The sequence below is a fragment of the Cyprinodon variegatus genome, unplaced genomic scaffold (genome assembly GCF_000732505.1).
Source record: "Cyprinodon variegatus isolate N-32 unplaced genomic scaffold, C_variegatus-1.0 Scaffold216, whole genome shotgun sequence".
NCBI lineage: Eukaryota > Metazoa > Chordata > Actinopteri > Cyprinodontiformes > Cyprinodontidae > Cyprinodon > Cyprinodon variegatus.
Genome location: NW_015150669.1, coordinates 410946 through 426061, shown reverse-complemented (window position 1 = coordinate 426061; position 15116 = coordinate 410946). Strand labels below are relative to the sequence as shown.

At 37.0% G+C, this 15116-nt stretch overlaps 1 protein-coding gene across 1 annotated transcript in view; it reads right to left on the bottom strand.

Moving 5' to 3' along the window:
* Positions 1 to 4130: 4130 nt before the first annotated feature.
* The window catches only part of csmd3 (CUB and Sushi multiple domains 3), a 414963-nt gene continuing 403977 nt past the window's right edge, over positions 4131 to 15116 (bottom strand). Inside the window, exons 69-72 of the mRNA XM_015380485.1 lie at positions 14177 to 14313; positions 11500 to 11587; positions 10786 to 10921; positions 4131 to 9272 (exon numbers count right to left, since the gene is read on the bottom strand). Coding sequence (XP_015235971.1) covers positions 9113 to 9272; positions 10786 to 10921; positions 11500 to 11587; positions 14177 to 14313 — 521 coding nt within the window. The 3' untranslated portion in view covers positions 4131 to 9112. The remainder of the gene's footprint in view (positions 9273 to 10785; positions 10922 to 11499; positions 11588 to 14176; positions 14314 to 15116) is intronic.

Sequence of the window (15116 nt, the reverse complement as noted above, 5' to 3'; positions counted from 1 at the left end):
TTATTAACACTCTTTTCATTAAGTCTTAGAGGAACAGGTGTCACTTCAAATGATAATTAGGTATATTAAAAATACATATGGACCCCAAAGGGAGCTTGTGGGTAGAGTTAAAAAGGGGCAGTTGCTCCTGCCCCTCCGCCCATTCCACACTGCAGATGCCTGCAGCAAACCCACTTTGGCTAAAGTAGATGAACAGAAAGAGGAAAAAAGCGGAAATTATTGGTGGGGACATATCCACACCAGTCTTTCAGAAAGTCACATGTGCTTCTGCCTTTAGCTCTGTTTTGTCTTTAGGACTGTTGCAGGTAAACCCCAGCCCCGGTTACCAGTCTTATTTTGCTTCTAACATGTTTTCTTCCTGAATCTGTATTTATTCCCATACCTGCAAGTGCCACTCTGCCAGTTTTATTTACATAGCACTAGTTCAAAAACCATGTCATCCTGGGACACTGCAGAATGAGTTAAATAAATGAAGTCAAAGGAGACCTTAGTAGATCTCATTTACTCACTGACTTGAATAATTCACTCCTCCTGGATGAGCATATAAAGAAGCAATAGACATTTTTTTTTTTTTTTTTTTTGCATTGTGTTGTTGCTAAATTGAGTTCCTGTTGGGATCTGGAGCTGTACCACCTTCCTCCAGCAGAGTGCACCGTGGGTCCTCCAGAGCTGGAACCTTCCAGCACACCTGAGGCGCATCTCCTCATCAGAGACCAGCCCTATTTAACCTGCTTCCAGACCTTGCTTCGACGCCGCAGTGTTGACGTAGTTTGGTTAGCGACCTGAGCCTTGAACCTGAGAATCTTTGCTATCTCGTTGATGAGATCTGATTCTAATTCTTCCTTGTTTTTTGCATCACAGGAAACCTGTCTCTACCTGAGGCTCTGGATGAGCTTAACCTGCCAAGATTGCCCTCGTGAGCCAAACCTGAAGATTCCTCTGTGGATTCCCCTGCAGCTCTTGGCTAAGAGCTGGAAACTCAGATTAAGGTCTGCCCTCAAAGTCAGAAGCAAGACGCTGAAGCAACTCTTGGACTCCGCTGAACTAACAGTCTCTGGACCCAACAGTTCTCTCTCTCAAAGAGAACCCCGGACTCCTTCAAGGTATTCATCTGAATTATCAAAGACTCATAACTCATCAGTTCGTTTGCTAACAGAACTATCATCTCTGCAGACTCCAGTGAACCAGCCCCTGACCAGTTCCAGTTCCAGTGCATTATTCTTGTGTTTGTTAAACAATAAACTCTGTTAAACTTTTATCCAGCCTCCGTGTGTTTTCTGCATTTTGGGCTAGCTCTGATACCCTTCATGACAGTTCCCCTCTTGTAAAAAGAAACGTCCAGCAAAACCAAGCTGAGGAGGAAAAAGCCTTCTGAAATGACTGATTGGGATTTTGAGCAGATATTGCATACTTACAAAAAGAACACAGAAGCCCTGATCAATTAGTATTTTCCATGAGAGTGAAAGGTCAAAAGCTAGTTGCAGTTGTAGGTCCTGTAATGGCTTTATCTAGGAATAAAACAAAGTAAAGCTCTGAGTCAGAGTGCATGTGCTCTCTTTCATCTCGAAGTGTTGAAGATGAAAGAGAGCACATACAGGTAGTCGCTGTAAAAGCTCAACTGATAGCTATATCTAAGGAAGTGGATCATCTACAGAAGGAGAAAATGGAGTTGCCAGGAGCAATAGCCCACCTGATGCTTCCCTGTATAACAATCAGAGCTAAACATCACCAGGCCACGGAAATATCAACAATGACGGGGGACAAAAATAAAGGTTTAGATGATGTATCGACTCCAGGCCACACAGCACTGCAGCAGTGCAGTAATACTGGCAAATGAGCTCCAAATAAATATTAAGTATTGTACATGTTCATACTTTTAATATTCATACTTTTTTAAATGCTAACATTTCTGGAATCCTTCTTTTGTATTGATTTTCCAAGCTACTAAATTTGGGGTTTTCATTATTTGTTATAATCATTTCAGTGAAAATAAAAAAACATGAAATATACCAGGCTGTGTGTTACTGTATGAAGAAGATATCAAGGTTTCCCATTTAAATTGAATTACTGGGGGAAAACAAATTTTCTCACAATATTCTTAGTTTATAACCAGCAACTGTAGAGTTGATGTTGATAAGTTAAGTATGAATGCAAGTTCTGTATTAAAATGCCCCCTTGACACTTTGCAGATGGTGGTACTGTATAGTCTCGTGAGACCATCCTGATCTCGCGAGCTTTCAAGATTTCACTCGCTAATCAGTCTGGAATCTCTCCGTTTAAGAAAATTTGGAGCCGTTCACCAAACAAACGTCCAATCAGCGTTGGCTTTGAGGCGGGTTGAGGTATGACGCAACGAGAAGCGCAACAGTTCAGTCTAAAGACCGTGGCGGCTTCAGCCGATGAAACTAGCGTTAGCGTGGCTATCGAGCAAGTTTTATCGGAATTACAGAGTATTTCTTCACTGAAAGAAGAGCAAAACACTGCTCTGGAGGCTTTTCTCAGAGGAAAATATGTTTTTGCTCTTCTCCCGACTGGTTTAGGCAAGAGTAGCCTGGCTTGTGGTTGTGTTTTCATCATCGGTCTGTTAGTACGTCATATGCTTCGTTGATTTGATTGGTTTATTTGGCCAGTCTATCACCAACATAGGCCAATCAGCTAACCAGTATTTTCGCCCCTTCCCAAAATTACTGCAACGGAAGGTTAATGGTGGTAAGGACTCTAAAAAAGAAAAATGGCAAATAAAAAGAATCTCTGTTGGGCAATATCTCAAACCCCATGCATGAAACTGCGTCAGAACTGGAAAGTTCCTTATATTGTCCGACTTTTACACCTTAGTGCACAAAGGAGCATTATCACAGATCCTTATTCCACACAACATTATCCATTATAGGGATTGCTGCACCAAGCAAACTCTTTCTCTTATTAATGTGCTATTTTGGAACACTTTATTTCTTGTTATTGGATTTTCTGTGTTTCATGTTCTGCTGCTGGTAGACAGAGGCCTCCATGTCCATTGTACTGTATGGCAGTCTGTCCCAAGGTGGCTACAATCTACCTTTTACTGTACTATCATTGTATTAACGTGTGTGTGAGATGGTGAATGACTTAATATAGTATGAATCCCTTCAAGGTTCTCAGACTTAATACACACTATATGAAAAGAGGCCATTTACCATACAAATATGTTTTGCACATTATTAAGGTCATCCTACCCTTCATTTTCTTTAATATGCTATTTTCAACAACCACTACTATTTGTATTTCTCCTATGTTACAAATTTCCCCTTACTGCACCTGTCTCCTATTATTATTATTATTCTTAAAGCTTGCATGCATCTGCAAAGGCTTCCGTTTGCTTTCCACTTGCTGCTGGAACATTTGAATTTCAAGGTTGTTATAATAAAGGTAATTTCTATTTCTACTTCTTACTATAATCAGTCAGCTTCTCAGTCTCTACTAAAGCAACAACATCACCAAACCATAATGCTCCAGAAGATTCAACTATCAATGTGTACTGTTAACTTTATGTTTCTTCTTCCTGTCTGTCAAATGCCAGCTTGTTATGGTAGATGGCTGCTTCTACTCTTGCTTCTCTTGTAGATTTATTTTACAAAGTAGCAATAAATTGGCACCGAAGTCTGAATCTATTATGATTTGGTTTAATAAATTGGGAAAACTGCATTAAATAATGTTGGAAGATCCTATTGGAGTACATTAGATTTATTTGAATCAAATTTGGACCAATTTTCTCCGTATAAGTAGGCCAATTTGTGCTCAGATTACATGTACAGTGAACCTGGTGCTGCAAGAATAAACTGATTTAAAATTACATGAAAACACTCAACATGCTGGTGAAGATTCTCAGTCATCCAGGTCATAGAAATTCCAAAAAAATAGAAAATTAAAAACAATCCCCTGAACTATTTTTTAATTGAAAAAGCTTCCTGGATGGGAAGCAAAACGTCTTAAAACTTTGAAACAAAGTCCATTGGATTGTTTTTCATTTTCATTTTTGAAAATACTCAAAGTTTCGCAGCGAAACCAGTTAAATTGAAGAAAAATCAAAATAGAAACACACACTTTTTTTTTTTACAAAAGCAATTAGCCTTTTTTAATTTTACATTGCATTGAAAATTTACATAATAGATTCATACATTTTACAAATAATTTCCTCATAAAAATATATTTCTGTACAAAACACTTTTTTATTCTATATTTTCTCTTTTTTTTCTCAAACGGTGAATATTTCCAGTGTCCCCAGGCAGGAACTGCTATAAGTCTTTTAAATCACATGGATGTTATTGCGCTCAGTCTCTAGGAACAGCTTATGGCAAAACAGATTGAAGCTTAGAAAAACAAACATAGCCTTGTTGAAGAGAAAGGGAGATGGTTGGAGTCAGTGGGTTAGCATGAAAGGTGTACAGGTACCTGTGTCCAAGTGAAAAAGCATAGAATTGATAGCAGAAAGGGTCACATGACTTTTTTTTGTTGTTGTTTTTCTTTTGGGTAGGCACTGAGTCAGATTCTTACCAAAGATAGGAGCAAAAACAAGTAGAGCAGCAATGATAAGTTTGAATCGCAATGAAAATAAATAAAATCACCACTGTGGTGCAGTTGAGGACGGTTGCTGTGTGAGTAAACAAGTAAGCCACAGCTATACTGCAGCTTTTAAATCAGTGATGACTTTAAGAGGAGTTTTGTGCAGGCTGGTGGCAGCTGGCACCTGTGGTCACAGCAGTGGGGGTGTTAAAAACAGAGTAGATGTTTTCATGCTCCCTGACACCCAGGCTCATTAAAACGCACACATGTATTTATCATCTGAGGCTTGATCCGCAGATTCCTCAAAACACAGACTTTTTTTTATGGAGGGGGTGGGGGTGCACATCAAAGCTGCAGAATGTTAAGTTGTTAGTCAATTTGGAATCAGAACTGACCTTTATGAACTTTATGATAGTTGCTATTTGGATAAAAAGTTAATGTAGCATTCTCATGTTTCCAAGACAACACACTTTAAAGTTTAAATTCGTTTTCGCTGATTTACTGCAGATGAATAAAATAAGTTTATAGAACATCCAACCTATCAGAACACTGAAAGTTCAGAACTAAAAACCTTTTGTCAACTTGTTTATTTGTGATATGTGAAGCCATGTGGATTATTACCTGCATGATAATAACATTTTTAATAATAGTTTTATGTCTTTTCACCTGTGTAATCATATTGGTACTGTGGCATTTACACTTATTGGCACTGCTAACTTACATGTCTAAACCATGATCGAATAGATTTTGGTTAACAGCAAGTAGCATAATTTCAAGAAAAACTATATAGATAAATTCCTAATAATGGCCAGAATATAAAATGAATTAGCATCTGATTTGGATTTTAATTTCGAGAGCTAAGTACATTCTATCCTATTATTGAAAAAAAAGAAATTATAAAAGTCACACAGATGAAGCAAACAAAAAAAACTCTAACAAAATTCCATCATGAATTAAAGTAGGGATTTGTGGCAGGTAATAAAGTAAGGTGGGAGAAGTATTATGCTGTGGGGTGTTTCTGAAAACCTTGTTGACTACGCAGCATAATTTACCGTTTGAGAAAGCAGGAGAGAAAAACTGAGACGGGCACATCATTGTGCCATTAATTAGGAAAAACTATAACATGAAAAAGATGCTTTACCATTTATACAGTTCAGCTTCACCTATAGCCATCTCAGTGGAGACACAAAATCTGTGGAAAGCTTAGACTGAACTCCTTGTCTATTCAAAAAACGTGACACTTTCCAGGAAAAGTTGGTCCCAATGGCCAAATAATAAAAAGTTTTATGACGTAGTAAACAGCAGGAAGCCAATAAGTGTAGCACCACTGATTTAAAAAAAGAAAATATTTCTTTGTGTATTTTTTACCCCCACATTCAATTAACATACTTTATTCTAATAACAGTGAGAGATTATGCTATTCTAATAAAGGTTCATTTATATTAAGGCTTTTTACACAATCAGTATGGAGGCAGCTGTAGATAGCAGGTTGGATAATAGTTTCCTTTCTTATCTGTTTTGAGAATCCTTTCAATAACTCTGGAGATTTTGTCGACTCCTCAGTATTTGACACGTAACAACAAACAAGAACAAAACAATGTCAATGTACAACACAAGTTTTTACCATCATATACAGAGTAAACACAATGCAAGTAACCAGCAATCATCACCAAGATGCCTGCCCAATTGGGAATGGAAATAAACCTAAGTTTCAGTTCTATGATTACCATCCATTCGAAATTGATATTTAATTTTTTTATTTTACTTTTCATCAACACTAAAGTGTTTTTGATGATCAAACAAATCTTGATAATAGATTAAACAAAAACAAAGAGGAAATGACAAAATCTGATTTTAAATATGGTTTAAGTAATTAAAGGAAAAGGTCTAAAGCCCTGCAAATTAGAAAAATTATAATTTATGCTATGATTTTTGGGACAGCAAAATACAGAGTTTAAAATTGTTACTTTTGTAATTGCAAAACAAACAGTACTGTAGCTGGAATATTAAACCTGGACTTCAGCTCAAGCGGACTAAGAACAGATTTTAATATAAATGGTTGAAAAAATAGATTTTGGACGCATCTAATTAATGTCCAGATGTAATTCCCCTTCACATACTGAGATGTGAACTCAAGAGGTATTTGAAAAAAAACTACAGAGTGGCTTAATTAAAACAGTACAACAAATATGAGTGGGAAAAAATGTATCAACGGCAAAGCAAAAGACCCACCGGTGACTGGATGGCAGCTGTTCCACCAACAATGGAACAAGTTTTTTTTTAGGTTTAGGGGGCAATTCATTTTCACACTCAATAAGACTGGTGTGGGCAGCTTTTTACCCAAAATCATTTGAAAACTGCTTTTTTTCAATCAATTCAAATAATCTTATCTGTTATTCAAAATGAGTTATGTTTAATAAAATGGCTATGCAATAAAAAAAAAAAATAAATAAATAAGAAGAAATGTAAAAGTGGCAAAAGAAATTTTTTTTTTTTACAGTGCATTGTATAGCTGGTCACACAGAAGGTTAGATCCTGTTCAAATGTGTTTGGACTTCGTTTACCTTTACTGTTACGTGAGAAAGAACTGTTTGAAATTTCTTTTTCTGAAAGCCAACAAAGGGCAAGGTATGTCTCTATTTTTGAGTTTTTATACTTCTACCAGTGAGTATATGGTGTAATTGTTTCTGGTAAACCTTGCATTGTGATAATGACTACAACAATACCACTGACTAGGATTGCCTCAGTGAGACAGACAGTGATGGTGAGGGGGAAAATTCCATGCTATACATGAAATTCAAATCATTAAACCGCATGTTGCAGTGGTATCAAAAGTACCAACTGTGGGCGCACGTGAAAAGCATATAGCTGTAATGTCTTATACTCTGATAATTTTTCTTTTTCTAAAAACTCTTTTATAATCTGCCCCCCACTCACCACTTACCATCCCTTTGTGGTAAATATATAGCACAAAAATATAGGTGGTGAACGCTCCCCGAATATATATGCAATAGATTTTTACAGATCAGAAGATTCTGCAGCTGTAACAAAGAAAGAAGTTAAGCACTCTCAGAGTGCAGGATCACGTGGAACGCTGTCCACAGATGTCGGGTGAAAACCCTGTCTTTCTTAGCCTGTCAAATAGTTTATGACTCCCGTCTGCAAACCTGTACCTGTCTCTCTATTTGAAAGCCTCCTGCTTATTTCTTGGAGTAGAGACAGATTGGAAAAAAAAAAAAAAACACAGGACCTTTCTGGCCCTGGTGTTAGTCCATCTCTCATTGAGTAGACAGGTAGTGTCCCTGGAAAATGTGCTTTAGTGCTGAAGCTTTCTCTGTTTCCCAAAGTCCATTTTTCCTCTTCTTTGAGTCAGTCGAACTCCTCGGCTCTTGTTTGGCCCGATCAAAACCAAGAGGAATATTCCCAGGTTCAAAAAGAGCTTCTCTTTGAGGACGTATCCCATCCGACCTGATCAAATTTATGCCGCAGGAGAAGGGCTGATCTTCCTCAGTACATTACTTCTGGTCAGACAAGCTCTGATTGGTTGTGTTAGTATTGTAAGATCTTTTTTTTTTTCATTAATGAATTTCTCACTCTGTATCCAGTTTAGTTGGAGGCTGTCTCCACCGTATTAGAAGCATTTTATCCATTAGATGAGTCAGTCTCACATCTCTTCCACTTTAGACTCCTTGTAAGTTTCACTTTGCTCTAATCCCAGCTCAGTTAGGATTACAGCTCCATCTCCAGGGATGCCCTATCCCTATCATCATCCCTTGCTTAGTGGTTAGTCTCTTTTCAAAGCAATTTTTGCTTCTGACTAGAAGCATTAGCTTTCTTACACTCTATGTGAGAAGAAAAAAATAGAGACCAGTAAAACCAGCCTGCTTGTTATAGAGAATGAAGATGGTTCCATCTGGCTGTTGGGTTTTATTTCCGTTGTCGTCTTAAAAAAATTTTTTTTTCTTCATAACAAGTCAAAATGTTTCAGCAATATCCTGCTGCTTACAGTGTTTTCTAAACTGTTGGTTTATTTTCACAGTGTCCTTAAAAACATATCCTTTCATGTGATGTGATAGAGTTTCCTCAGTTTCTGAAGTGTGATCACAGTTGGAGCACTTCTTCTTCTCTGGTCTCTAAAACATTGCTTCAAGTAGAAATAGTGACATTTGAGGTCTGACCAGCAGGTCATTGCTTAGCCATCTCTGTTGGTCTTAGAAACAGTAATTGAGATTTGAATTCAGCTCAAATGTTTCACGTTTGTGTCTGTTTTAGAATCAGATCAGAAGATTTGATCAACTTGCTCTGAGTTGGGGATATAATCTGATTTTTTGCGGCTCTCATCAAACGTTCAAAGCTGAGGCATTGGCTGCTGCTGGCTTTTGGTTTCAGCTAGAGAGCCGTTACCCTGCCGGGTGGAGGGGACTGGGTTCCAAACAGAAAGAATTGGTTGGTTGACTTGTTCTTGTACACGCTATGCTGCTTGGCCTTGGTAAAGTTTGCCCTTTCCACCTTCTTTGCACCATTTGTGGTCCCATTGGATATTTGAGTCATTAAGTTTGAGGACATTCAGTCCTCAGACCATGGTGCAGACAGTATTTAGATTGGGATCAAATCTAACAGCCTTTCCCTCGACGGCTTTGGCATTGGTGTTGTACATTGGGTTCTCAAAGGCAGCCTGCCCGTTGTTGTTTTCGTGCACTGAGCAGCCTGTGTACTGGGTTTTTGGTGTGGTTCTGCAAATACAAAGAAAAATTAGACATAAATACATGTTAAAAGATCACATAAAGGCAATATATCTACATTTTGAAAATAATAAACTTTGTTTTATGAAACATTCGGAAATTGCAACTGTTAAAAAACTTTTATAGCCATGTTACCTGATTTATAATTGTAATGAGATGTTTTAAGTAGACATTTACTTCTCAATGTGAAATAATCTAATTAGGTATGGCTGAGTCACAGAACAACAATAAACCAATAAATAAGATATATGCTGTAGGAATTAAATAAGACATGTTCAAAATAACAACATTGTAGACTATCATCAGTCAGACTATTTATTCAGTGGAAAAAAAGGTGACCATAATTTAGGGATGAATGCATACAATGTAGATCCAGCTTATAATGTATTCTACCATAAAAATCCGAGTAAAATTATAGTAGAATTATAGATAAAATGATATTCATTATAAAACTATAATCATGAAAAGGTTTAAATTCATTAGACACTTGAAAAGGCCATGTTGACTCATTTCAAAGAGACTCTGTATTTAAAACAAGTGTATCATCAAGACATCGACCACAAAACTATTAGTGACAACAGCATTAATACCATGAATGAAATGGGAGAATAACCATGTGATAAGAAATAATTGGACAGAAAAAACTGGGTAATATGCCGCTTATTAGGCAAAACCAAAAAATGTTTAGGAAATGTTTTAAATTAAATAGAAAAAAATCAGGTACTGAAGTGTGTTTTTTAGATTTTTTTTTTAAACGGCCAAATTTTTATTTTCCCTTTATTGTAGATTTTCAACAAATGCCATATTTTGTATTTTTTGCGTTAGCTCATATGGACAATATAATCTATTTTAATAGCTTAATTTACTTTCTAAAGGACACTGCTATTATTTTGAACACTGTGTTTTGTACATGATAATATGTTATTCTGAGATCCCATGACAAACCCTTACAGACAATAATATCTCTTACTGTAGATAATTAGCAAGCAGACAGTAGGGGATGCAACCTCTGATACCAACAGACTTTGTTGGCCATCCGAAGAAATGTCTTGTGCTTTTCAGTAAGCAAAGTGTAAAGAGATTCCAAATCACCTACCCAAAGTGAACTCTTTTAGCAGGTACATATTTTTTCTCCAAGTTATTACAGCAGAACAGACGTTATCTCCATCTGTTATCAACCTTAACACCAGTCAGTTGTGTTTTAACCTTGTGTGGAAAAATCCAATTTCCCACTTTTTAAACAAGAATTGTTTTGCAACAGACAGTGACTTAGTCTTCTCATAGCGCCTTAACAATCAAACCACTGAAGCAGGGGTTGTTCTTAGCAAATTAGACATCTTCTTAAAATGTTAATGATCCCAAAAATTTTTTTTTTTTTCGTTTCTTACCTTACAGAACAAAAGAGCAAAAGGACTTATTCACAAACAGGAGCATTGTGTTCAAAGGGGTTTGAGATAGACCTTTTATTATGTTTGCTGGTTTTGTTTTGCTTTGTCGGTCATACCTCTGTTTGTAGAGATAAAATCCAAAGCCGGTAAAGATCAGCGCGAAGAAAGGCACCAGAATAGCAATAGCCACAGAACTGCTGTTTGTACCAAGCTGTGGGGGTGTCAAGTTTTGACTCTCTGACATGTTCAGACCTGCAACAGATAAGACAGCTTTACTGTTACTATCCAAACTGTGCAGGAGACAAAATAACACAAAATTAAACTTGTTGGTCTACATGCCAAATTATGTGTGGCAGAAAACAAAGCACATATTAACCTCATCACACAATCCCTATTATGAAACATAGAAGAATCAATCTGTATTCAGATTTTGATACATAAGGAAACCAAATCAATGAAACATAGCATCTTTTGTTAAATTTCAATCTGTAAGTCTTTTAGTAAACGCCAGCCATTTACAATCCAAATAAAGAACATATATGTTTCAGACAAAATACAAAAAAACCCTATCAAAGGCATACAGCATAAGTGTTGTTGCAAGGCACAGCATCTTCTGCAATCCTTGCAATGAAATTACAGTAAATGGACAATTAGACCGAACCAGCGGTTTTTAAGATTTGTAAGAAGATGTCATTTAAGAAGCCTTTACATTATTTTTAGCTGTTTCCAATCTTAAAAAAAATAAAATAAAAATAAAAAAAAAAATATATATATATTTTTTATTTTTTATTTTTTTTCATTTGATGCTTCTGAACCTAAGAGAGAAATACCCAGTCTTTGAAGTCCGAATTGTCCATAGTCTTTTCCCTGAATGAAACCCTGGAATACGTAGGTAGATCCATCAGGCTCTGCTGATACCTGGGGAGATCACAGGATAGAAATGTAAGTTGTGGAATGGTTGCAAAAGTATTGATGCCTAAAATATTAATATTGCTTTCAACAGAAATTAACGTAAGTGCTAAAGTGAACTTTGTTAGTTTTATTTCTTTTTTTTTTCTCCACTCTGCCACCACAAATTAATTAAAATTTGTCAGCTGAGTAAAAGTAAAAACTGTGACCATATCTGTAAATGAATAAGAATGGAATTTTAGCCTTGAATTAAAAAAAACCCTCTCAATTATATATGAGAGCTAAAAAACATATTATTGAGGAAAATGCAGGCAAAAAACAGTATTTAATTTTGTAATACGTTTCTAGTGATCTTTTTTTCTTAAATATATGGAAATCAAGGCATACATACCACTATAAAAGCCTCATAACTGAAGAGATGCAACAGTATATGAGCTAACACATTTGCCACATATTAAAACATGTCTTTGGGGATATACGAGAAAATCTAACCTATATCGTATACATGTGTGTCATAAGTCAGACATTTTTATTCATAAATTCTTGAAGACATTTTTGTCCTGCTCTGAAAGATACAACTTTACTCCTCCGACTGAGGAGGAGTGACGATGGCACAGAGCCACTGATTCATTTCAGAAGCAAAGGGCTCGCTAAAGTCAAAGGCTAAATGTTCCTGTGCTTTGCTCATTATATCCGCCAGCAGCTCTGACTGACAACATCCTTTATCAAAACATGTTGCTCTTTAAATTCTTACTGCTACTACATGCAAAATTTACTAACGTAGATACAGTTAGGGAACACTCAATAACACATTCTAGATCTGAATGGGTGAAATATTCTCATTAAATATATTAAAAGATGAATGTGCTGAAAACAAAATCAAACAAAATAATCATCAATGGAAATCAAATGCATTAACCAATAAAGGTCTGTATTTGGAGTCAAACACAAAATTAAAGTAGTAAAGCACACTACAGGCTGATCCAACTGTGATAATTTCCTAAAAACAGGTTAAAATGAGGCTCAGTATTATTTGTGGGCTCCATGTGCCTGTTAACCTGGCAGTAACCTGCGATGCCCACCGTCCAGGCTGTCTGTGAAATGGAGGGAAGTTTAGTACTATACTTCGAGCCGATTGGGTGCCAGCTAGTACCTGCCTTCCATAAGACACTTTCAGCCAATTGTAGCAGCAATTCGTGAAGTTTCACGATAATCACAACAGGTTTCGTCTGCAGCTTCTTGAGTGTTTACAGTACTAGCTGAGTAAACTGATAAATCAAACTTTTTCCAAGTTTGATTTATCACACTTTGTGCAAATGTTCAAAGTGCTTCCCTTTGCTCCTTTTATAAAATGAAAAAAATTTATTGACAAGTGATTCCAGCGTAGCCTTGTTTGTAATGCCCCAGTGTTCTGTCAAATCAGCATACCCCGTCAGACCAGTACACCCATTGTCAATACCCGTTTATTCCTTTAGTTTTGTACGTAAAATACACTTCAAACTTCCCAATTGGGTGTGTATCCTGTTAGTCATGTACAAAACTTTGGTGTTTTTTGAAGCGTATGGCGATCTGACCTTAAAGAGTTTTGGGTACATGACAAAAGGGATAAAGGGGGATAAACTAAAGAAATAAATGGAACTAGCATAGTCATATGCAAATCTGACGTTGCATTGACTGTGAGTATGCTGGTCTGATGGGGTGTGCTAATCTGACAGAACACGGGCAAGGCCCTTCTGACTGTGGTCATTCCTACATGTCCCTCCCCGGAAAACACTGCTAGCATGTCGTTGCTCCGACTCTCTGGTTGTTACAAGATGGAGGTATTAGCGGGATTCTTTCAAGATGGATTTGTTGAGAGACTGAAAACTCAGATCTCGTGAAAATCCAGCTTGCAGCGCAAGGTTACATGCCTGTATGACCTCCCTAAAATGCCTGGGCCATGCTCCTGATGAGGTGGCGGACTAAAGCATCCACCAACTCCTGGACAGTGTGAATAAACGTGACATTGGTGGATGGATCGAGACATGATGTCCCAGATGTGCTCAGATTCAGATCTGGGTAATGGGTGGACCAGTCCATTGCTTCAATGCCTTCCTCTTGCAGCAACTGCTGACACACCCCCACCACATGATGCTATTTTCAGTGGGAAAGAGGCGAGAAGCAGCGAGGGGTTTACGCACCCTAAATACTTTTTCGTTCTGTTTGTTTTGTTTCTTCTGGGTGATCCTTTTCTCTGTATTTGCTCACCCCCCCCAAAAAAATGCACTGCTTGTGCAAGCTTGTCAATAAAAACTCATTCTTTTGCTGAAACTATCATATTTCTGAAAATGTGGCGAGGTACAAATGTTCTTGGGAGAAGTCACATCTATGAACCGTTTTTTTTTTTTTTCTGTAGTTATATGTTGCTTATAGTCCAATTTAAAATTAGTTTAGTGTTGATTAAATTTGGCTATATTATATGATATTATATGATATTATAATATTATCAAACCATGCATCTATGTATCCAGTTATGCAGTGGCATAATACATAGGGTAAAGACTATATGTAAATACATACTTGCCAAACATCTATAAAAATGGCATATATTAGACTTACATATCCATCCATAGTCCAGGAGTCCTCCATGATCTTGGCTGGAGAGATAGCTGAATCTTTCAATTGGTTTCCCTGGTTTACATAGTTCACCTGATACATCAGAAGCAACAGTCTGGCCTCTGAAGCCTTATAAACTCCTAAAAAGGCAAAAGAAAAAGACAAAAAAGAAGAGAAAAGAGATGTATGAGAGGGAATTTAACATCTTGCTTGTAAATCATTAAATGGATCAGCATGTGTTTTCCCTGGAGCTTTAATAAAATACGTGTAGCTTCCCTGTTTAACTGCAGAGAGGTGTTTTATATGGACATAAAAAGAGAAGAACATCTCAGATACAGTTGTAAAATAAATTAACATTGATTAAAAAGAAATAGGGGGGACCCGGGGGAAATTTGACAGCATATTTAGACAAAATGTGCATGTACAGTAATATCACACATCATTATTGTGATATATGCCATCAATAAGACAGCTTAGGAGGTGTTGGTTGGAATGTTTTTCATCTTAAGCAGAGACGCCTGTTTCCCAATAACTCTAGTCTTTATGCTAAGCAGTACTGCGAGTGTGTCAGCGTATTTAGATTCCAGCATTACACTGTGCTTGCAGACGTGTTATTTATATTCATAATGATGATCAGCGGCCTAAAGAGCATGGCTTGGGGAAAACATGCAGGTTTTAAGCATCTGCAACTTGGTCGTGGTGATGAAAGTGCAGCTTTAGCCTTATTGATCTAAAGCTGTGCCTTTGAGCGAGATGACGGACAATAAAACGTGATTGCAGCCCAGTTTTCAGATATAGTTTTTGTTGCTCCTTGCAACTTTGGGAACTAATTCAAGCTTCAATGTGATTGATGTAACATTAGAGTCTCAATCCCCGAATGGCACTATTAAGGAACTCTGAGAACTCTGCATGTGAGTGTATATATTTACAATGTATTGGAGAG